The sequence below is a fragment of the Lithobates pipiens genome, unplaced genomic scaffold, assembly GCF_037356315.1.
Source record: "Lithobates pipiens isolate NorthernLeopardFrog02 unplaced genomic scaffold, aLitPip1_a1.2 Scaffold_35, whole genome shotgun sequence".
In the NCBI taxonomy this organism is placed as follows: Eukaryota; Metazoa; Chordata; class Amphibia; order Anura; family Ranidae; genus Lithobates; species Lithobates pipiens.
In genome coordinates, this window is record NW_027507811.1 from 7,860,653 (window position 1) to 7,885,585 (window position 24,933).

At 45.9% G+C, this 24,933-nt stretch overlaps 3 protein-coding genes across 4 annotated transcripts in view; 1 reads left to right on the forward strand and 2 right to left on the reverse strand.

The window, feature by feature from the left end:
- The window catches only part of LOC143955711 (uncharacterized), a 338,238-nt gene that overhangs the window by 32,774 nt on the left and 280,531 nt on the right, over nt 1–24,933 (forward strand). The window lies entirely within an intron of this gene.
- LOC143955807 (uncharacterized) overlaps nt 16,559–24,933 on the reverse strand; it is a 99,000-nt gene continuing 90,625 nt past the window's right edge. For both annotated transcript variants that reach the window (XM_077465927.1, XM_077465928.1), the window contains 2 exons: nt 20,455–20,590; nt 16,559–19,747 (listed from right to left, as the gene is read on the reverse strand). In XM_077465927.1, the coding sequence (XP_077322053.1) occupies nt 19,095–19,747; nt 20,455–20,590 (789 nt within the window). In that variant the 3' untranslated portion in view covers nt 16,559–19,094. The remainder of the gene's footprint in view (nt 19,748–20,454; nt 20,591–24,933) is intronic.
- LOC143955368 (uncharacterized) lies at nt 21,031–22,437 on the reverse strand (the record flags this gene model as incomplete). Its single annotated transcript, XM_077465431.1, has 3 exons — nt 22,389–22,437; nt 21,864–21,973; nt 21,031–21,297 (listed from the first exon to the last, which is right to left on the reverse strand). Coding segments are annotated over exons 2-3 (366 nt in total), but the record flags the coding sequence as incomplete, so codon positions are not given.

A 24,933-nucleotide genomic window follows, 5' to 3' on the forward strand; every position in this document is an offset into this window, starting at 1 on the left:
TGCTCCCAATACCTTTGTCCAATGTATACCTATCGAAATTAAAAACCATCCTAATGAAATTTATCTGGAAAAATAAAAAAGCTAGGGTGGCCTTCGCGACACTCCGACAACCAAAAAATAGGGGTGGAGTGGCAATGCCAGACGTGCAGACTTATTATGAAGCAGTCGTAGTGTCCAGAGTGAGCGAATGGAGTAGAAGGGATAACACAGAGAAAAGATGGGTGAGATTGGAACACGAATTATGCAGAACAAAATTGGAGAAGCAAATTTGGAACCCACCACATGAGAGAAGTGTATTTTTGGAAGGGAACAACATTACACGAAACACGTTGCGGATTTGGGATAAGATATATAGGCAATTTAATGGGAAATACAATTCACCACTTATAGCGTTAAAGCACAATAATTTTTTTTTACCAGGGTGTCAGGAGATAGGAGGAAATTGGGTCAAGGAAGAGGTAAAATTAAAAGATGTAATGAAAGGAGAGGGGATAGCACCATATCACGAGTTGGCACAAAAAAAAGAGATGATGATAATTGATGAGTGGAGGTACGCACAGCTTTCAAGTTTTATTAAAAAACTCCCCCCACAGATTAGAACAGCGGAAGATTTAACTCCTTTGGAACAATTATGTTCATTAAAGACATCAAAGAAAATTGTTTCGAGATGGTATAGAACGCTGGTGGAGGGAGTAGAGCTGGGGGTACCTGTGTACATCAAAAAATGGGGGAGGGAACTAGGAACACAGCCAGATAACACAATATTAAGGAAAATATTTAAATTAGTGCATGGCTCAGCGGTAGATGCTGGAACTGCGGAAATGAGTTTCAAATGTATGACGAGATGGTACTACACCCCAGAGAGGAAAAGCAAATTTCAGCGGGATGGTGTTAGGGAGTGTTGGCGGGGATGTAAAGAGTTGGGCACGATGACACATCTGTGGTGGAGTTGTCCAAAAATAGAACTGTACTGGAACCAAATCCTAGCCTTCATTAAAGAGATTACTAACAAAGAGGTGAAAGCTGATCCCTGGGTAGTGTTATTCCATGGGACAAAAATTGGGCTCAGACAATATAAGGAATCGGTGATTCCCCATTTGCTGAATGCAGGTAAAAAACTAATACCGAAAAAATGGCAAGAGAAGGAGGCCCCGTCAATGTGGGAATGGGTGGATGCGGTAGAAAAGACCTATAAGATGGAGTGTTTGAGAGTCAGCTTGGAAGAGCGGAGTAATACACCAATCATAGAGAAATGGAAGTGTTGGGCAGATTTTAGGAAGAAATGGCTCATCTCAGAGGGGTTGAGAAAGCCCTAAAATAGGTGTAGACAAGATACAATAAGGTACAAACTAGATAGAAATTAAAACTCTCACAGGGAAAACAAGATAAGGTGGTCCACAGATAGGAAGGAGGGGGGGGGGTCGAGGTAAGAACTAGAAGGGGGATAAGATGGGAGTGTGATACCGGAGGGATGATATGGTTATTATGAAGGTTGTTAGCCTGGCATTAACACTCTCAAAAAAAAAAAAAAAAAAAAAAAAACTTGCCACTATGATGTGACTGCATGGAAGGGACGCTGAGCTGTAAGCTGAGGTGGTCCCACGGTTAATAAATTGATTTCACTGAGTGGTTGAAAAAAAAAAAAAAAAAAAAAAAACCCTCCAAAATAGCCCTAAGGGAATCCTCAGTGACATAAACCGGGGCTGAGACATTAGGAGAGGCTGCAAAACCTGACAGGTGCACTGACTCGTCTTGAGAGGCTGGCTCCAGTCTTGCAGGGGGGGATGGTAACTTACAGGCACTCTTTTAGAACCCCTGGACCTAGGCGGTGATTTACCAGTGCCTTTGCTACCTCCCCCTGAAACCCTCTTACGAGGAGACATAGTCCTAAGCTACAAAGCAGAGGTACTAGTACAAGTGCAATCACTGTTGTGCTTAAAGTCTCACAATAAATATATATATGCTTAAACTGCACAACCTGATGCTGAGTAGGTGTCTAGGTTTGCCTGGATCCAATCCCCACGGATGCTTACAGCCCACAGCTCCTGTGTCTCCACTTACAGCCCCCTGACGCTCTGGGCTTTTTAAATCTGCCGCCTGGCGCCTGTGCATTACAGCGCCGTGCACACCAACGTGCACGGCTCACAACCACACTCCCCCCTCCTCCATTAGGCCGGGAACACGCCCGCGCACGTGCATGAGGACAGCAGGATCCAGGGGCGGAAGGAGAACTCCACCGGAGCTGCGTGGGACCCCCAGACTACGTGGGACCCCTGTTTACCTTGATGTGGCAGGGACTGTAATGGAGACGTGAGTCAGCTGGAGAACCAGGCTTCACTGAGCGTGTGTACTGAAAGGCATGTAAGTATGCATCAGGCTGCTCTTACTCCCTCTAGTGGTGGAAACCAGGTAAGACATACAACTACTCATAATGAAGAAATCCATTCATATAATTATATATATACAGGATTAACTTCCCTTACCTGTCCTCGCCGCAGGAATTGCTGAACCAGACAAATTCCAGCCTTCACCCATCACGGCGGGTATTGTTAGCCAACCTTCAGGTTTATCTGGGGCTCTTTCTCGGAAGAACCTCCTACCTGGGCCATGTAGAAAGCTCTGCCAGAAACTTTCGTGCGCTCTGTATAAACAGTACACCAAGTCTGGTTTTCCCAGAGCCCAGTCTTCCAATGGAGAGGACTTACAGGCAAAACCTCGCTTCTTCGGCTGACGAGGCCCGGGTACCATACCATCTTGGGAGTCAAAATATCAGCCCGAGGTATGGATCAGGTTTGTTGTAGCCCTTAGGCCCTCGCAGGGACCTGCATAGAGCTAATGTTTTACGTGACCAACCACCATAGACACTGGCGAAAAAACTGAGGTGCCTCCCAGATGGGAGGGGTTATATAGGGGAGGAATTCTCCTTAATTAGGGTCAACCAGTGTCCAATCACCAGAGGTGCCTACATAACCCACTATGTAATGAAGCTCCTGTGTCCCGTGATGTATGATCAAGAAATAACATTTTCACCAGGGCCTGATAGTTTACACCCATGAGTCCTAAGGAAGCTTAGTTCAGTGATAGCCAACAATTTACTTGGGCCTGATGGTTTACACCAGGGGTAGGCAACCTTGGCCTTCCAGCTGTGGTGAAACTACAAATCCCATCATGCCTCTGCCTCTAGGAGTCATGCCTGTGATTGTTAGGGTCTTGCAATGTCTCATGGGATTTGTAGTTTAAAAACAGTTGGAGGGCTGAGGTTGTCTACCCCTGGTTTACACCAATAGGTCCTCAGGGAGCTCCGTTCAATGATAGCCAACAATTAACCAGGTCCTGATGGTTTAATCCCTTTAGTTCTGAGGGAGCTAAGTGAAATGATAGCCAACATTTAACCAGGGCCTGATGGTTCACACCCATGAGTCCTCAGGGAGCTTAGTTCAATGATGCCAACAATTCACCGGGGCCTGATGGTTTGCGCTAATGGATCCTCAGGAAGCTTAGTTCAATGAAAGCCAACAATTCACCGGGGCCTGATGGTTTACACCCATGAGTCCTCAGGGAGCTTAGTTCAATGATGCCAACAATTCACCGGGGCCTGATGGTTTGCGCTAATGGATCCTCAGGAAGCTTAGTTCAATGAAAGCCAACAATTCACCGGGGCCTGATGGTTTACACCCATGAGTCCTCAGGGAGCTTAGTTCAGTGATAGCCAGCAATTCACCAGGGCCTGATGGTTTACACCCATATGTCCTCAGGGAGCTTAGTTCAGTAATAGTCAAGCCATTCTTGCTGATTTTCAAACAATATTTAATGACAGGAATGGCAATAACTTGCATAGTGCAGTCCTGTATATTGCTACTGATAAATCACAGTTGGTGAGACTAGGGAGAGTCAAGTGTAAGCCCACCTGCATTCACTGTTATTTGAATAGACCAAAGAGTCGTTTTAGGTCATGATGAGGGTCAAGGTGGACCTCCATGCAAAAAAAAATATTGGCGTCCATCCAATGAGCTTGAGCTGATGAGCTTGTGCACCCCCTGAACCATACCCAGGCCACATGCCCTCAACATGGTTCACTATAGCTGCCCCTCACCAAACTTTTGGCTCATTAATACTCTGAGGTTTCGCTTCAATATGAAACCCTATTGATAGTTTTGCTGAGATGAAAAAAAAAGCCATAGCAGAAAAATGTAAACATATTTCCTGGAGCATATACTGCTCCAAGCTTCCTACAGTGCTGCTTGTCAACTGAAGTCTTGGCTTTTGATAAGCCAATCTGTGCAAAAGCACAGGGTCTGTCAGTATGAAATAAGAACAATTTTTTTACCAATGGTCACATGTGTCTAGGCTTGAGGTTCTGCAAACAGCAACTCCCAGTCCCCATTGGTTCCCTCACTCTCTGACAAGGCTGTACGAACATAGAATGGATCTGGAAGGAGGTCGCAAGGCCTTTATACCAGTTCTTATAAGAGGGCATGAGTCCTACCTGGTTTGGGCATCCACAGAGAACATCTGCTCACCCAAATCTACCTGATCCAGATGGGATCTTGATGGAAGTGAACTAACCCTCTCATATCTATTGATGATGTTTTTATATTTTTCCAGGACACGCCATGGAGAAACCCTCAAAGGATCGTCTCACTTTATCTCCAGGTTGTAGAATGGAAGATGAGGACATCACAGCAGATTGTGGAGGAGAAAAGACAATGATCTCCACTATGGATGGTGGACTTCACAGTGTGGATAGACCATGGAATCCCTCCGACTCTGAGCAACCTCGTACTGTGGGGGATGGGGCCGGGATTCAGGGGTGGAAGAAATGTTCCTGCACTGAATGTGGGGAAAGTTTTAGCTCAGAAATAAGTCTTGCTGTCCATCAGAGATATCACACGGGGGAGAAGACTCATTCATGTTCTGAGTGCGGGAGAGGTTTTTTTCATAAAGCTTCACTGGTCAGACATCAGAGATCTGTCCATCTGTCCAAAGGGGAGAAGACGTATTCCTGCCCTGAGTGCGGAAAATGTTTTTCACGGAAGTCCTATTTTTCTGCACATCAGAGAATACACACTGGTGAGGCGCTACATTCCTGCCCAGAGTGCGGGAAAGGTTTTATACTTAAATCAGAACTGGTCACACATCGGAGGTCCCACACAGGGGAGAAGCCGTATTCCTGTTCCGAGTGCGGAAAATGTTTTTCCCGGAAGTCCAATCACGCTGCACATCAGAGATGCCACACGAAGGAGAAGCCGTATTCTTGCTCTGAGTGCGAGAAATGTTTTGTATGGAAAACGGATCTCAATCTGCATCTGAGGACTCACACAGGCGAGAAGCCGTATTCCTGCCCCGAGTGCGGGAAATGTTTTTTACGTAAATCCCGTCTCGATGGGCATTTGAAATACCACACTGGAGAGAAGCCGTATTCCTGCCCTGAGTGTGAGAAATGTTTTGTGTTGAAAACCGATCTCGATAGACATTTGAGGTCTCACACGGGGGAGAAGCCGTACTCCTGTACTGAGTGTGGGAAATGTTTTTCTCAGAAAGCCCATCTTTACAGTCATCATAAATCCCACACAACCCTTAAAACACATTAGGTGCCTCAAGTACAGGAAATGTCTTCTACACCAATCATATTTCCCCAGTCATCTTCCAGGACAGCATACGTCCTGTGTAAAACAGGATACGCATCATCCCAAGTCAATAAAACGAGCATGGTCATCCTCTGACCTAGCAATGTTTCCTCCGACCTAGCAATGTTTTTCTTAGTTTCTGTTATACATTTTTTTTAAATAATCTTTCTTCATAAATTTCGCCCCAAAATGCTACATTTCTTTGGTAAAAAAAATAACCCAAATCTGTATATATTATTTAGTCTGTGCGAAAGTTATAGGGTCCACAATCTACGGGATATATAGTTGAAAATTGAGCAATCCTGATGTACCTATGGCCTATCTCATTTCTTGAGTCCCTAAAATGCCAGGACAGTACAAATACCCCCCCCCCCCTCAAATGACCCCTTTCTGATAAGAAGGCAGTCCAAGGTATTTAGTAAGAGGCATTGTCATTTATTTATTTTTTTGCCACAATTATTTGGAAAGTGAATAAAATCTGTTGTCATCAATTAATAAGATATTTCTCGCACACAGCATGGGCATACGTAAAATGACACCCTAAAACACATTCTGATACGCCTCTTGAGTATGGCGATAATACATGTCTGAGACTTTTTCACAACCTAGATGCATAGAGAGACCCAGAAGCCAAGGAGCACCTTTTGGCTTACAAGAAGCATAAATTAAGTGGTTCCCGACCAGCGCACGACGATGTACGTCGACAGAATGGCACGGGCAGGCATATTGGTGTACATGTATGTCCAATATTCAATGCCGCCCTGCCATCAGGAGCGCGTCGGGACCCCCGTGAGTCCTGTCGCGGCACCCGCGGACTTGATCGCCGCGGGCATCCCCGCGATCGTCTCACCGGACGGCTGAATGGAGGAAATGCAGTGTAAACAGCATTTCTCCATTCTGCCTAGCAACTAGTGACGCTGAACTCTGCTCCATGTGATTGGAGCAGAGATCAGTGTTCACTAAATGAAAGCCCAACCCCCCCCCCACAGTTAGTAACACACCCCTAGGAACACTTAACCCCTACACTGTCACCCACTGGTTAACCCCTTCACTGCCAGTGTCATTTACACAGGAATCACTGCATTTATATAGCACTGATTACTGTATAAATGACAATGGTCCCAAAAATGTCCGATGGGTCCCCCACAATGTCGCAGTCACAATAAAAATCGCAGATCGCCGCCATTACTAGTAAAAAAAAAAAAATAATAAAAAATTATTAATAAAAATGCTATAAAACTATCCCTATTTTGTAAACGCTATAACTTTTGCGCAAACCAATCAATAATCGCTTATTGCGATTTTTTTTTTTTACCAAAAATATGTAGAAGAATACGTATCTGCCTAAACTGAGGGAAAAAAAAAGTTTTTTTATATATTTTTGGGGGATATTTATTATAACAAGTAAAAAATAATGCGTTTTTTTCAAAATTGTCGCTCTATTTTTGTTTATAGCGCAAAAAATAAAAACCGCAGAGGTGATCAAATACCACCAAAAGAAAGCTCTATTTGTGGGAAAAAAAGGACGTCAATTTTGTTTGGGAGCCACGCCGCACGTCCGCGCAATTGTCAGTTAAAACGACGCAGTGCCGAATCGCAAAAAGTGGTCTGGTCTTTGACCAGCAAAATGGTCCGGTCTGCAAGTGGTTAAACATCTAATTTCTTGATTACCTATTATATGTGTGGAGGCCCTGGAGCAAAACATATTTCTAACATACATCATAGGCTGCTTATTATGAGGGGCTCCCACCATCCCTGTGCTATGCTGACTTCCTCCTGGGGCTGCTTATTATGAGGGGCTCCCACCATCCCTGTGCTATGCTGACTTCCTCCTGGGGCTGCTTATTATGAGGGGCTCCCACCATCCCTGTGCTATGCTGACTTCCTCCTGGGGCTGCTTATTATGAGGGGCTCCCACCATCCCTGTGCTGTGCTGACTTCCTCCTGGGGCTGCTTATTATGAGGGGCTCCCACCATCCCTGTGCTGTGCTGACTTCCTCCTGGGGCTGCTTATTATGAGGGGCTCCCACCATCCCTGTGCTATGCTGACTTCCTCCTGGGGCTGCTTATTATGAGGGGCTCCCACCATCCCTGTGCTGTGCTGACATCCTCCTGGGGCTGCACCTCTGCTGTGCTCAGTATGTCAGTACAGCACAGGAATGGTGGAAACCCCTCATAATGAGCACAGCAGAGGTACAGCACTCCTACACTTCTGTCACTTGCATGTGTGCAGAGGTACTGGGGGTTATCACTCCGCTTTACCTTCACTTACATTCTCCTACTGTTGCAGCAAGGTGAGGTAATGGCCTAGGGCAGTGATGGCGAACCTTGGCACCCCAGATGTTTTGGAACTACATTTCCCATGATGCTCATGCACTCTGCAGTGTAGTGGAGCATCATGGGAAATGTAGTTCCAAAACATCTGGGGTGCCGAGGTTCTCCATCACTGGCCTAGGGCAATGTTTCTCAACTCCAGTCCTCAAGTACCCACAACAGGTCATGTTTTTGGGATTTCCCTCAGATGAAACGGCTGTGGTAATTACTACCCTGTTTCTCCGAAAATAAGACCTAGCGTGATTGTCGGTGATGGCTGCAATATAAGCCCTACCCCCCAAATAAGCCCTAGTTAAAGTCCTTGTAGGTCTTATTTTCATGCTAGGTCTTATTTTCGGGGAAACAGGGTAATGCCGCGTACACACGATCAAATTGTCCGGCGTACTTAGTCTGGCAAACAATCCGGCGGATAGTCCGGCGGACTTTCTACCGAACGGACTTGGCCACACACGGACACACAGAAAGTCCGGCGTTTGCTAGCGGGATGACGTACAGCACGTACGACGGGACTACAAAAAGGAAGTTCAATAGCCAGTAGCCAATAGCTTCCTTTTCGTACTTGCTTCTGAGCATGCGTCATTCTTAGTCCGCCGGACTAGCATACTGACGAACGTATTGTCTGCTGAAACCCAAGTCCGGCGGAAAGATTGGACTGCAAAAATACTTTCTAAGTCTGCCGGACTTTACGCTGAGAAAGTCCGCTGAAGCCCACACACGATCGAATTGTCCGGTGAAATGCGTTTCGGCGGACTAAGTACGCCGGACAATCTGATCGTGTGTACATGGCATTAGGCAGTGAATCTGATCAAATCACCTGTGAAAAATAATGGAGAGCCTGAAAACATGACCTGTTGGGAGTACTTGAGGACTTGAGTTGAGAAACATTGGCCTAGGGCAGTGATGGCGAACCTTGGCACCCCAGATGTTTTGGAACTACATTTCCCATGATGCTCATGCACTCTGTAGTGTAGCTGAGCATCATGGGAAATGTAGTTCCAAAACATCTGGGGTGCCAAGGTTCGCCATCACTGGCCTAGGGGGTGTCTGCTGTCATTGCAACTGGGCTAATTAAGTAGGAGAGGGCGTCATCGGCACATGCGCACTGAAGAAACGGCTCGCTCATGCCGTTTCTTCAGCTGCTGTGCCGCAACGTCACTCCCACACATGCGTGGGAGTTGCGGCTCCGGCCAATCACAGTGCCGGAGTCCGCGAACCCGAAAATAACTGGGGGACATGCCGCTGGTCACAGCGGTGTGTGGTGGACCGCTGCACCAGCTTCAATCTGAGGTAAGTATTTCATAATGAGCTAGTATTAACACAAAGCTTAACAGTTCCGTCACTTCCACTGCAATCACTCCTTGTAGTTCTTCAGCCCACTGAGCTCCCAGTCTTTCACTAGACCCACTGATTCACTACCACTGAATCCCTTGAGCTCCTCCAATCTTCACGGTGGTATCTCCCCCAAGCGTCACCCCTGACTCTCTGCTGGGTGCCTAGCTTGGCACTCAAAATACCTCTCAAGCGTAACCCCTGCTGGCCTGCTCGGTCCCTGGCTTGACACACAAGGCTGCTCTGCAATCGTCACCTCCGCTGGCTGGGTCCATGGCTTAATACCCACTGAAGTTTCCAGATTCTTCACTGTCCCCGGTTGGAGAGAATTCTGCTCCGGTACTTGCTTCAGCTACTCACTGTGGTAATAAGGTGGTTGGTCCCTTAATGGTGACAGCTTCCCTTCTACCTCCGACCACAACAGGTTCTCTGGCCCGCAGAACCGTCACTTTAGGTTGGACTGCAAGATCCCAACCTTGTGCTGCTCTCTTGCTTCTGATTAGGCCCTCAGACAGCCTAGTAGCCAGATGTGCCCAGGATAGACCCAATCTCTGGCCTAGCAGCCCGAACAATACAACACACGTCCACCCAGACAGCCATCCAGGTGGCACAGAACATAGATCACCTGACTCCACCCGAATATATAGGCTCTCCCAGCAGGCCAATGGATCCAAGAAAACCCTTGCCCATTGGCTGAGACACCCCACATACCCATAACCTGACCTTATGTTGCCCTTATCATATCTAGTACCACCAAGTACCCGGCCACCTAGTGGTAGAAGAGACAAGTGCAACAAGGCCAAACTTAGGGAGAAATCAATAAATCTCCAACAATCAACCAGGATAATTGTTCCTGGCAAGTAAATTTGTGTGGAGCAACCCTGCCTAAACTCCAGGGTGCTACAGATGTGATGTGAAAGTGAGGAAGAAAGATGATCTTGTGGTTGGAGATGTGGTTGGTGTTCCAGAAACACGGTTTTACACCTCACAAGACTGGGCTGTTTGTATTCATGCTGATCCTCTTGTTTAGAAGGACACGGGACATAGAAAAGATGGAGGAGAATTTCTCTATGTTAGCCCTTGTACACACGGTCGGACATTCTGACAAACAAATCCGTTGGATTTTGTCCGACAGATTTTGCCCGAAACTGTTGCATACACACGGTCGAACAAAGTTGTCGGAAAATCCGATCGTTCAGAACGTGATGACGTTATTTCGTTACGATGGGACTACGTTCAGGCTAGTAGCCAATAGCTTTGGTGTAGGAATTTGATCTGAGCATGCGTGCCACTTCGTCCGATCGGAATTCTCTACAAACGATCGTACAAAGTCCGATCGGATCATGTTGTCAGAAAATTTTATAGCCCAGCTCTAAAACTTTGTTGGTCGGATATTCCGACGGAAACAGTCCGATGGAGCCCACGGTCGGATTATCCGACAACACGGTCCGATCGGACATTTTCCATCGGAATGTCCGACCGTGTGTACAAGGGCTTAGATGTGATGTGAAAGTGAGGAAGAAAGATGATGTTGTGGTTGGAGATGTAGTTGGTGTTCCAGAGACACGGCTTGACTCCTCACAAGACTGGGCTGTTTGTATTCATGCCGATCCTCTTGTTTAGAGGGACATGGCTCATAGAAAAGATGGAGGGGGATTTCTCTATGTTAGATGTGATGTGGAAGTGAGGAAAAAAAGATGATCTTGTGGTTGGAGGTGGTGATGGTGCGGAAGAGGAATTACGGGTGGAATGATAGACGGGTCTATGAACTGATGGACTTATCATTGGAGTCTACTACAGACGTCTTTTAGATTCATGAGAGGGGGAGAGTCGGCTGTTCCAACAAGTACAAACCGGTAAAACCAAACTACCAAGACACAAGATTAAGACTAAAACTAAAACCTACAGGATGGACCTTACTTGTAATGTTATGCCCTGTACACACGATCGGACATTCTGACAACAAAATCTGTCAGATTTTTTCTAACGGATGTTGGCTCAAACTTGTCTTGCACACACGGTTGCACAAAGTTGCCGGAAATTCCGATCGTCAAGAACGCGGTGACGTAAAACACGTACGACGGGACTATAAAGAGGAAGTTCAATAGCCAGTAGCCAATAGCTTCCGTCTCGTAATTTATTCTGAGCATGCGTGGCATTTTGTGTGTCGGAATTGTCTACACACGATCGGAATTTACGCGATCAGATTTTGTTGTCAGAAAATTTTATATCCAGATCTCAAACTTTGTGTGTTGGAAATTCCAATGGAAAACGTCCCATGGAGCCTACACGCGGTCAGAATTTCCAACTACACGCTCCGATCGCACATTTTCCGTCGGAAAGTCCGACCGCGTGTACAGGGAATTAGAAGATGGAATAAAGGAAAAGAAAAGGACATTTTATCATACAAATCTGAAGGCAGAATAGGAGACATTGGTGTTTTCAGTGATGAGAATGTAGTTGTTCCAGAAACACGACTAGACCCCTCACAAGACTGGGCTGTTTGTATTCATGCTGATCCTCTTGTTTAGAGGGACACGGGACATAGAAAAGATGGAGGAGGGGTTTTCTATATTAGATATGATGTGAAAGTGAGGAAGAAGGATGATCTTGTGGTTGGAGATGTGGTTGGTGTTCCAGAAACACGGCTTGACTCCTCACAAGACTGGGATGTTTGTATACATGCTGATCCTCTTGTTTAGAGGGACATGGGACATAGAAAAGATGGAGGGGGGTTTTCTATATTAGATGTGATATGAAAGTGAGGAAGAAGGATGATCTTGTGGTTGGAGATGTGGTTGGTGTTCCAGAAACACGGCTTGACTCCTCAAAAGACTGGGATGTTTGTATACATGCTGATCCTCTTGTTTAGAGGGACATGGGACATAGAAAAGATGGAGGGGGGTTTTCTATATTAGATGTGATATGAAAGTGAGGAAGAAGGATGATCTTGTGGTTGGAGATGTGGTTGGTGTTCCAGAAACACGGCTTGACTCCTCACAAGACTGGGCTGTTTGTATTCATGCTGATCCTCTTGTTTAGAGGGACACGGGACATAGAAAAGATGGAGGAGGGGTTTTCTATATTCGATATGATGTGAAAGTGAGGAAGAAGGATGATCTTGTGGTTGGAGATGTGGTTGGTGTTCCAGAAACACGGCTTGACTCCTCACAAGACTGGGATGTTTTTATACATGCTGATCCTCTTGTTTAGAGGGACATAGGACATAGAAAAGATGGAGGGGGGGTTTCTCTATGTTAGATGTGATGTGAAAGTGATCTTGTGGTTGGAGGTGGTGATGGTGCGGAGGGGGAATTACGGGAAGAACTGATGGACTTATCATTGGAGTCTTCTAGAGACGTCCTGAGATTGATGAGAAGCGGGAGAGTCGGCTGTTCCAACAAGTACAATGTGGGAAAACCAAATGACTAAGACACAAGATTAAGACTAAAAACTAAAGGATGGACCTTACGTGTAGTGTTAGGAAAATGAATAAAAGGAAAATAAAAGAACATTTCATCATACAAATCTGAAGACTTTAATCAATCAACTTACAAAGAATATCATGAGTTTAAAAAATAGAAATGTTTAATACAAATATGCATTATTATATTTGCAATTGTATCAGGTAAATATGAAATGTTACACCTGATAATGTCATATTTTCCACTTTCAAGCAGCAGATGGCGCTTTCCAAGCAAATGAAGCTGACCTCTGCAGGCTGATGAATACTGGACAGAAATGGCCAGCCCTGTCACGTAGTCTGATCTCCCCTTCTCTTCACCTACCTGTATTATATGCCACTTTTCTCCAGACGTGTGTAGCACTGACCCCCGAAGGAGCGGCTGGTTTTCTTGGGCTTACCATTTACCTCCTCCGCCTTGTAACTCATCATTCTTGTCTAGGGGTTCCCGAGGTTGATGGCCCAGAGACCGACACTTGAATTCCCTTAGGATTTTTTTTTTTCTTAAAACGTTGAACAGAAACACAGTCTCTCAGTATGGAAGCTCAGGAACTTTGAAACTGCTGACACTTAACCACTTGCAGACCGGACCATTTTGCTGCTAAAAGACCAGACCATTTTTTGCGATTCGGCACTGCGTCGCTTTAACTGACAATTGCGCGGTCGTGCGACGTGGCTCCCAAACAAAATTGACGTCCTTTTTTTCCCACAAATAGAGCTTTCTTTTGGTGGTATTTGATCACCGCTGCGGTTTTTATTTTTTGCGCTATAAACAAAAATAGAGCGACAATTTTGAAAAAAAAACGCATTATTTTTTACTTTTTGTTATAATAAATATCCCCCAAAAATATATAAAAAAAAAATTTTTCCCTCAGTTTAGGCCGATACGTATTCTTCTACATATTTTTGGTAAAAAAAATCGCAATAAGCGATTATTGATTGGTTTTCGCAAAAGTTATAGTGTTTACAAAATAGGGATAGTTTTATGGCATTTTTATTAATAATTTTTTATTATTTTATTTTTTTTACTAGTAATGGCGGTGATCTGCGATTTTTATTGTGACTGCGACATTGTGGCGGACCCATCGGACATTTTTGACACATTTTTGGGACCATTGTCATTTATACAGTAATCACTGCTATATAAATGCAGTGATTCCTGTGTAAATGACACTGGCAGTGAAGGGGTTAACCAGTGGGTGGCAGTGTAGGGGTTAAGTGTTCCTAGGGGTGTGTTACTAACTGTGGGGGGAGGGTTGGGCTTTCATTTAGTGAACACTGATCTCTGCTCCAATCACATGGAGCAGAGATCAGCGTCACTAGTTGCTAGGCAGAATGGAGAAATGTTGTTTACACGGCATTTCCTTCATTCGGCCGCTCCGTGAGACGATCGCGAGGATGCCTGCGGCGATCGAGTCCGCGGGTCCCGCGACCGGACTCACGGGGGTCCCGACCAGCGCGGGAGCGCGCTCCCGATGGCAGGGCGGCATTGAATATTGGACGTACCTTACGCCAATATGCCTGCCCGTGCCATTCTGTCGACGTACATCGTCGTGCGCTGGCCGGGAAGTGGTTAATAAATGTCTCTCTCTAGGTCAGTGATGGTGAACCTTGGCACCCCAGATGTTTTGGAACTACATTTCCCATGATGCTCTGGCACTCTGCAGTGTACTGGAGCATCATGGGAAATGTAGTTCCAAAACATCTGGGGTGCTGAGGTTCGCCATCACTGCTCTAGGTAATCCAGGGAATAGCCACTCGCAACTGGATATTTCCACCGTCGGATAAATCCTGGTTTATGGACTTAGCAGCCGACAAATGACTCAAACTTAGAAAAGTCTCTGCCACAGACTTGGTTGCAAACTTTTAGATGAACACAGAAAGTCTCTCCCAGGAACTTAGTTGTAACAGAAGGTTGAAAATAGAAATCTTCTTGCGGTACCAGTATCTTGCAGCCGGTCCGGCGATACCGTAAGAAATGTGGATTCAATTCGTTGTCCATACAGCTCAGCTTCCAGGCTCTTACCGAGCAGCCAGCCTCGTGCGTGGCCCTCTTCCGAAGAGTCCTCCCCTGGTCGCATGACGAGTTGCTGGGCCTCTCCAAAACCCGAGACGGCACCGGACCACTTTAGAATCCTCCTTCCAGTTACTGTGCCTCGGACTAGCCAGTTCCGAGACTCGGAAACGGATGGATCCGCACCCCAGGCCATGAGGGCCCCTGGGGGGGCTGGTCAGGAGGACCAGGACCATGGAGTCAGAACATACTTCTGGACCGGAACCCCAGAACCACGTGACTTCAACACCTTAAGTACCCTCTCCTGGAATACACAGCGAGATAACGCACCCACTGATTGGCTCAGAGAGAGAATTTGGTACCCAATGCGTCCAACCAGACTGCGTTCCAATGACTGTCAAAGGTGCCACCTACACCTATGACCAGGCAGAACATTAGTACAGCCCAGCCAAACTGATGCCAAAACCACAATTTAGATCAATTAACCCCAAGGCTCAACTACAGTCTTGGGAAAAAACTAAATTTACAGACATAGTGAATACTCTTCAGGAGTACCGGCGCTACATGTGGTCTTCCTTTGAGGCTTCTGCTGCTGAAGATCGGGGAGAACAGACTACACCCCTCTCTGCCAACCCTCCACTCGCTTCTGATCACCCAACAAAAAAAAACCTTCAAAAACTGGGGGCAGGGGCCTCTGGAGGGGTGCAACCCCCCAACACTGCTGTAGATACAGCCATGCAACATTTACTCGCCTGCTACTATTGGAAGTCCCTGTATGCACTGCTGCCAGTGCTAGTACAAAAATGGCAGCTTCGACATCCCTCCAGCCTTGTCTGTGTTTGGATTCTCAGTGCCAGCCGCCGTGGCTGCTATGCTTGCACGGCATCCCCAACGTCCCTCCATATGTTCCTATGCCTAGCTTGTCCCTGCTGGCCCCTGTGGTTTCTGTGCTTGCACGGAGTCCCTCCAGGCATGCCTGGGCCTGTATGCTGAACTCTCTTGGGCCGCAGGTTGGACACCTCTGTCCCAAAGCATCTCACATTTTTGACTCCCTAAGAATTTGCACAAGCCCCAACAATTACAAGAGACATTCATTTCTGTTATTTTGGAACACCCAGTCAGATTGGTCACAACCTAGATTGTGGCTGTAATATAGTAGCAGACCTTTCTCTCTACAGACTGCACAACACGACATTCCAATGAGAGAATAATAATGATAACATGTCATCTGCTGGCAAGAAGCCCTGGTATTATACAAAGAGCCCAGCATTAGCATATAAGCATTAAAGCGTTTGTTACATCAACACTTCATATTACTGATATTTGGCTGCTGTACCATGTACTTGTACGAGGAAGTCTCCTGTTCTCTTGGCATTGCTTCCCTTATGTGAAATCCCCGGTGTTCCTACTAGTGCCCTTGCTTTCCTATTTTAAAAAAAACTGACCACACAATGCAGTAGAGCACGGCGTGGTCAGTTCTATAGGTATGCTGGGAACTCAACCTGCTCTCCTCCAATGATCAGACGCCCCCCCCCAGCCATTCACTGGGAAGCCCGGTGTGCTGTTGCTTCTCCTCCCCCCAGCTCTAATGCAGCTGAGAACAGAGGGAATGTGATCACATATTTTAAAAAAAAAAAAGTTTTTTTATAAAAAAAAATGTTTTTATCTATACAAAAATGTTTTGCATATAATTTATATTTTAAACTGTACGGGTTGTTTTACAAGGTGATCATTTATAATCACTTTCATATTGTCGTTCAACCATATATACAAATTATTTTTCTTGATCAATATATTTGAATTTTTTATTAAGAAAATGTGAAATGTTACAACTGAAAATGTCGTATTTTCCTCTTTTAGCCAAAAGGTGGCGCTCTTCAAGCAAATGAAGCTGCCATGCAGGTCGATAATGACTGGATAGAACTTGGAAGTCTTGTCATGTAGTCTGATCTCCCCTATTATCTATTATGCCGCGTACACACGAGCGGACTGTATGGCGTACTTAGTCCGTCATACAATCCGACGGACAGTCCGTCATACTTTCGACTGAACGGACTTGACCGCACACGGATGCACAAACAGTCCGTCGAAAGCTTGCGCGATGACGTGTACAGCACGTACGACGGGACTAGAAATAGGAAGTCCAATACACAGCAAAGCACCCTTCCGCCGTGTAAATCCTTTCTGAGCATGCGCCATACTTAGTCCGTCGAACTAGCCTACTGACGACCGTATTGTCCGCTGAAACCAAAGTACGACGGACAGAATTTCGAAAAATCCGAAATACTTAGTACGCCAGACTGCACGCTGAAAAAGTCCGCTGAAGCCCACACACGAGCGGACTGTCCGCTGAAATGTGTTTCGACGGACTAAGTACGCCATACAGTCCGCCCGTGTGTACGCGGCATTACTCTTCCACAAGCAACATGTAGCTCCTCTCTCACCATGATGTCTTCCTTTGAAGCTTCTGAAGATCACACTACACTGCTAGAGAGACTCAACCAGCAGTGATACCCCCTCCTTCTCTCTCCTAGAGGGACCCAACCGGCAGTGACACCCCCTCCTTCTCTCTCCTAGAGGGACCCAACCGGCAGTGACACCCCCTCCTAATCTCTCCTAGAGGGACCCAACCGGCAGTGACACCCCCTCCTTCTCTCTCTTAGAGGGACCCAACCGGCAGTGACACCCCCTCCTTCTCTCTCCTAGAGGGACCCAACCAGCAGTGACACCCCCTCCTTCTCTCTCCTAGAGGGACCCAACCGGCAGTGACACCCCCTCCTTCTCTCCCCTAGAGGGACCCAACCGGCAGTGACACCCCCTCCTTCTCTCTCCTAGAGGGACCCAACCGGCAGTGACACCCCCTCCTTCTCTCTCCTAGAGGGACCCAACCGGCAGTGACACCCCCTCCTTCTCTCTCCTAGAGGGACCCAACCAGCAGTGACGCCCCCTCCTTCTCTCTCCTAGAGGGACCCAACCGGCAGTGACACCCCCTCCTTCTCTCTCCTAGAGGGACTCAACCAGCAGTGACACCTCCTCCTTCTCTCTCTCCTAGAGGGACCCAACCAGCAGTGACACCCCCTCCTTCTCTCACCTAGAGGGACCCAACCGGCAGTGACACCCCCTCCTCCTCTCTCCTAGAGGGACCCAACCAGCAGCGACACCCCCTCCTCCTAGAGGGACCCAACCGGCAGTGACACCCCCTCCTTCTCTCTTCTAGAGGGACCCAACCGGCAGTGACACCCCCTCCTTCTCTCTCCTAGAGGAGCCCAACCGGCAGTGACACCCCCTCCTTCTCTCTCCTAGAGGAGCCCAGCCAGCAGTGACACCCCCTCCTTCTCTCTCCTAGAGGAACCCAACCAGCAATGACACCCCCTCCTTCTCTCTCCTAGAGGGACCCAACCAGCAGTGACACCTCCTCCTCCTCTCTCCTAGAGGGACCCAACCAGCCTTGACAGCCCCTCCTTCTCTCTCCTAGAGGGACCCAACCAGCAGTGACACCCCCTCCTCCTCTCTCCTAGAGGAACCCAACCAGCAATGACACCCCCTCCTTCTCTCTCCTAGAGGGACCCAACCAGCAGTGACACCTCCTCCTCCTCTCTCCTAGAGGGACCCAACCAGCCTTGACAGCCCCTCCTTCTCTCTCCTAGAGGGACCCAACCAGCAGTGACACCCCCTCCTTCTCTCTCCTAGAGGGACCCAACCGGCAGTGACACCCCCTCCTTCTCTCTCCTAGAGGGACCCAACCAGCAGTGACACCCCCTCCTTCTCTCTCCTAGAGGGACACAACCAGCAGTGACACCCCCTCCTTCTCTCTCCTAGAGGGACCCAACCAGCAGTGACACCTCCTCCTTCTCTCTCCTAGAGGGACCCAACCGGCAGTGACACCTCCTCCTTCTCTCTCCTAGAGGAACCCAACCGGCAGTGACACCCCCTCCTTCTCTCTCCTAGCAGAGGAAGACAGACAGAACTTTGAAGTCTTCAGTGATCTCTGATTTCCATATAAAGTGTTTCTTCCATGATAAAGATCAGAGGAGCGCTCAGCCACGTGTTTTCTGAGGTGTATATCAAGGTGAGCTTCTTCCCAGTGTGAAATCTCTGATGTGCGGCAACATATGATCCATATAGAAGACATTTCCTGCACCCAGGACACTAATTCAGCTCGAGAGCGGTGTGGGTTCTCTGATGTTTGAGAAGGTAGGACTTCTGGGAGAAACATTTCCCTAACTCATTTCCCTAATTTCCCTAACTCAGGGCAGGAATACAGCTTCTCGTTCGTGTGAGATCTCTGATGTAGAACAAGTTCTGATTTTTGTGGATAGCATTTCCCTCACTTAGGGCAGACATGTGGCATTACGCCCCTGTGCATTCTCTGATGTGTGGAAAGATTCCTCTTCTGTGTAAAAAATTTTCCACAATCGTGGCAGGAAAACAGCTTCTCCTGCATGTGGCTTATCTGATGTTCAATAAGCATCGGCTTTCGTGAGAAACGTTTTCCACACTCAGAACAGGCATACGGCTTTTCCCCCGTGTGAGACCTCTGATGTGTGGTAACATGGGACTTCTGTGAAAAACATTTCCCGCACTCAGGGCAAGAATACGGCTTCTCCCCCGTGTGAGATCTGTGATGTCTGACTAGTTCTGATTTATGGGGAAAACATTTTCCGCACTCAGAACAACAATGAAGCTTCTCACCCGTGTGAGTTCTCTGATGTATAATAAGATCGAATGCAGAGCTAAAACTTTCCCCACAATCATTACAGGGAAATGTCTTCTCCCCCTGAATCTCGGCACCATCCCCCACAGTACGAGGTTGCTCAGAGTCGGAGGGATTCCATGATCTAGCAACACTGTGAAGTCCACCATCCATAGTGGAGATCATTGTCTTTTCTCCTCCACAATCTCCTGTGATGTCCTCATCTTCCATTCTACAACCTGGAGATAAAGTGAGACGATCCTTTGAGGGTTTCTCCATGGCGTGTCCTGGAAAAATATAAAAACATCATCAATAGATATGAGAGGGTTAGTTCACTTCCATCAAGATCCCATCTGGATCAGGTAGATATGAGTGAGGAGATGTTCTCTGTGGAGGTCCCAACCAGCCGGGACTTTTCCCCCCTCTTCAGTCCTTTGGTCCTCCTCCCAGATCACTTCTACATTTACACAGCCTTGTCAGAAGAGCAGGAACCAATGGGGGCTGGGAGGTCCATGCTCTTCACACAACCACAAGCCTAGGCACTGGGTCATGTGATCTCTGGTAGACAAGAGGGTCAAAGTTCAGATTTGTCGACCCTTTACCATAGAACAAGCCACCATAGACCTAGGCTTCTGGTGATATGCAGAATAGAAAGGAGTGTGTAGCATTATTTGCTCCAGGAAAGTTTACTTTTTACTTTTCAGACTAACAAGACTGGTAATAGAGTTTTATGGTAATATTTAGCTATAAGTCGGCTGGAAGAAGAGGAACCAACCTAAGAAAGGCTCAATCTGTGTTATCATATCTGTGCTACTGTAACTAGGAGTGACCCACAACCTAATACTGCCAGCTGAACCCCAAATAGGGTATCAGTACAGGGAGGGGACCGTTATCAACCTATTATTGGCTGATATCACTCAGCTCCCGCCCTACTCTGGACCAATCAGTGAGCAGTAACAGAGCAGAGATAAGAGAAGAATATATGATGGGTCACCTGTGCTGATCTCTGTAGGAGTGTCCTCCTCTATGAATGTCCTCGTCATTCCAGCCTCCTCCGTATATTGCTGATCATCCCTCACATGCGTCTCTTCTACTTCACCCTCAACTTTCATCTTCATCAGATCTTCACCCTAAACCAACAGAATGGCAGAAAATAACATCTGTAACATAGAAGTATTTATGATGTGAGATCACATAGAAAATATCATCTTGTAGAGTCCACACATCATCTCCACATGTCAGAGTGTTCAATCACTTTATGTTCCCGACCCTCAACTCCACCTACCTGATGATGGTGGGGGATGGTGTGACCTTCCTGTGTGGAATACAGAGGACGGGGACATCTCTCTGGTGGGTTCCCATTACTGGATCCATCTGTAGGAAACACACACACTGACTGAATACATTGTTTCTATGTGTTTATCAGATGATGGGGGATCTAGGTGGAGCCTCCGTACTGCTCTCTCCTTTACAATAAAGTCTCCTCTTACCCGGTGATGTGAGGGGCGGCTGATTGTCCATCATGACATCCTTGTAGAGATCCTTGTGTCCTTCTAAATACTCCCACTCCTCCATGGAGAAATAGACAGTGACATCCTGACACCTTATAGGAACCTGACACACACAATGATACAGTCACCATCCAGACACATCCCTTGTCTGTTACTGGATAATGTCCCAGAATTCCCAGAATCCTCCTCACCTCTCCTGTCAGCAGCTCCATCATCTTCTTGGTGACTTCTAGAATCTTCTCCATGTTGTGTCTCTCGGGTTTTAGGGAGTCACATGGAGGCACTGTGATGGTCATATGATCACCGGACTTCACCAGAGGAAATCTCTGTATTGGAGAACCAATAGGAATATCATGTTAGAATCCCAGAATCCTCCTCACCTCACCGGTCAGGTTTGTGTTTTATTAATAGAGATAAGAGTGATGTCATGTGACCTCCCAGAATCTTCCTCACCCCTCCGGTCAGGTCTGTGTTTTATTAATAGAGATAAGAGTGATGTCATGTGACCTCCCAGAATCCTCCTCACCTCTCCGGTCAGGTCTGTGTTTTATTAATAGAGATAAGAGTGATGTCATGTGACCTCCCAGAATCCTCCTCACCTCTCCGGTCAGGTCTGTGTTTTATTAATAGAGATAAGAGTGATGTCATGTGACCTCCCAGAATCTTCCTCACCCCTCCGGTCAGGTCTGTGTTTTATTAATAGAGATAAGAGTGATGTCATGTGACCTCCCAGAATCCTCCTCACCTCTCCGGTCAGGTCTGTGTTTTATTAATAGAGATAAGAGTGATGTCATGTGACCTCCCAGAATCCACCTCACCTCTCCGGTCAGGTCTGTGTTTTTATTAATAGAGATAAGAGTGATGTCATGTGACCTCCCAGAATCCTCCTCACCTCTCCGGTCAGCAGGTAGATGATCTCCAGTGTGAGGTTTAGTATCCTCTCAGTCATGTGGCTCCGGTCCTCCTCCATCCTCATTCTTGCAGTCATCATTGAAGGTTTTTCTACACACAAATAACAATTATCAGGATGGGTAGTTGTTGAACAGTAATAGGATGAGGATATCAGGGGTATAAAATAAAGATGCATTAAAGAACTTCTAAGGGTCAGATATATTTGGGTGTTGGAGTGGTTTGTGTCCCCCCAGATTCTATTCATACCCTCTAGGACTTGAGACGATGGGGAATGCTGATGCGAAGGGAGATTCTCATGTAATGTTGGGGATTCTGATATCATCAGGGAGTACCGGTTTCCTGAATCTTTGTGTACCCCCAAATCAGAACATCTAGATCCAACCTTGACTGCGGTTTCCGGTGGGAACATATTTATTCTGGACAGGTTAGTGTTTTCTATGATTCTCGGGGCTTGGACATGACGGGGGGGGTTACTGGGTGTAAATAGAAAATAAGATCTTATTACCTCCTCTACTGCCACTTCAAGCAATGTCTCCTCTCTACTTCCCCCCGACTCACCTCTCACCCGAAACTTCCTATTTATACCTGACATCACTTCCTGTCTTCCATAGAGACTTCCTGTCTGGGTAGAAGTGAGCTCACCATCTTGTGGAGCGCAGAGGAACTGCAGCCCCGAGAAACGTCTCGTAGTGTGAACCTAGCCTTATGCTGTGTGTGTATATGCATACCTCCCAACTGTTCCTGATTTCGAGGGACTGTCCCTGATTTCGAGTAATGACCCTCTGTTCCTCATTTGTCCCTCATTTTGGTCTGATCTATATAGTTGTATATAAAATGCACTTTTTATCTTTCAAAAAGTGTTTCTCAATGCTAAACTTTTCATCTGATTTCTAAATTGCTGCATTTGTAAATTTTAAAAGCCAATATAAAGGAATAGTAGTGGTAAAAAAAAGCATTTGTGGATTTAATTAACTTTATTTTTTTAGGTTAAATCTCCTTTAAGGGGGTGTGGCAGGGAGCGCGTCCTATGCCTACATACATTTGCTAGTAGGTGTCCCTCATTCCCATATTAAAATGTTGGGAGGTATGTATATGTACCGTTTATCCTTATAGATGGTGTCATCTCCACTCCCACCAAGAGTTTTGGCTATAGTTGAATAATGCCCTTGCTATAGGCCATTTACATAACTCATGGAGCTTGACTGGAATACTCCCTGAACATTGAGAGAGGCCTAGCCCTTACTGATCACCTCCACCATCATAGGAGTGAGCTAATGGATTCAAACCCTATCACATGTGCGTAGGCAGGGGCAGTCTGTTTTCTCCACAGCCAGGTGGTGCTTGGCACTGTTGCTGGAGAGGAAGTCAGGAGGAACAAGGTTCCCTTTGTGGTTTCCTTGGTCACTGGGGAATCTATCCTATTGGATGCTGCCGCCCCATGTGACTCAAGCAGCCACCTTGGGTCAGGCAGAGCCTATTTTTAGGGATGGTTTTGGCGAGTGGACAGAGCAGGGACTAGAAAAATATATCGTTTTGGAATTTAGTTTTCGTCCGAAAAATAAATTTAGTTACTCCCGAAGTTTGTTTTTATCTATTTCATTTCGTTAAAAAATGTATTCGTCCGAAAATGCGAAATAATTAAGGTGGAATCTGTCATTGAAGGCTCATGGTGTCTGTCAAATATTCTAAGAAGATTCGATGGAGCAGCGAAACTGTACGACGGCCGCAATCGTACATTTCCGGTCGAATGTTCCGCCTACAAGCTATAGTAGAATTCTAATGTTGTATGACACTAGTAATAATTATATTTATTAATTATTATTACTAGTCAACCAACATTAGGATTCTTCTGTAGCCTATGGGCGGAGCATTTGACCATAAATGTCCGCTCGCTGTGACTGCTTCGTCGAATCTTCATGTCGAATCTTTTCTCTCTATGTCGAATAATCTTGGACTAATAGAGTTAGTTTAGGCACATTCGACCTTTTTTGCTATTGTCTCTATAATGTCAAATCTTTTCTCTCTATGTCTAATCTTTTCTCTCTATGTCGAATCTTTTCTCTCTATGTCGAATCTTTTCTCTCTATGTCAAATCTTTTCTCTCTGTGTCAAATCTTTTCTCTCTATGTCGAATCTTTTCTCTCTGTGTTGAATCTTTTCTCTCTATGTCAAATCTTTTCTCTCTGTGTCGAATCTTTTCTCTCTATGTCGAATCTTTTCTCTCTGTGTCAAATCTTTTCTCTCTATGTCAAATCTTTTCTCTCTGTGTTGAATCTTTTCTCTCTATGTCAAATCTTTTCTCTCTGTGTCGATTAATCTTGGACTAATAGAGTTAGTTTAGGACCATTCGACCTTTTTTGCTATTGTCTCTATAATGTCGAATCTTTTCTCTCTGTGTCAAATCTTTTCTCTCTGTGTCAAATCTTTTCTCTCTATGTCAAATCTTTTCTCTCTGTGTCGAATCTTTTCTCTCTATGTCGAATCTTTTCTCTCTATGTCGAATCTTTTCTCTCTATGTTAAATCTTTTCTCTCTGTGTTGAATCTTTTCTCTCTATGTCGAATCTTTTCTCTCTGCGTCAAATCTTTTCTCTCTATGTCGAATCTTTTCTCTCTGTGTCAAATCTTTTCTCTCTATGTTAAATCTTTTCTCTCTATGTCAAATCTTTTCTCTCTGTTTTGAATCTTTTCTCTCTATGTCGAATCTTTTCTCTCTATGTCTAATCTTTTCTCTCTGCGTCAAATCTTTTCTCTCTATGTCGAATCTTTTCTCTCTGCGTCAAATCTTTTCTCTCTATGTCGAATCTTTTCTCTCTGTGTCAAATCTTTTCTCTCTGTGTTGAATCTTTTCTCTCTATGTCGAATCTTTTCTCTCTATGTCAAATCTTTTCTCTCTGTGTCAAATCTTTTCTCTCTGTGTTGAATCTTTTCTCTCTATGTCAAATCTTTTCTCTCTGTGTTGAATCTTTTCTCTCTGTGTCAAATCTTTTCTCTCTGTGTCGAATAATCTTGGACTAATAGAGTTAGTTTAGGCACATTCAACCTTTTTTGT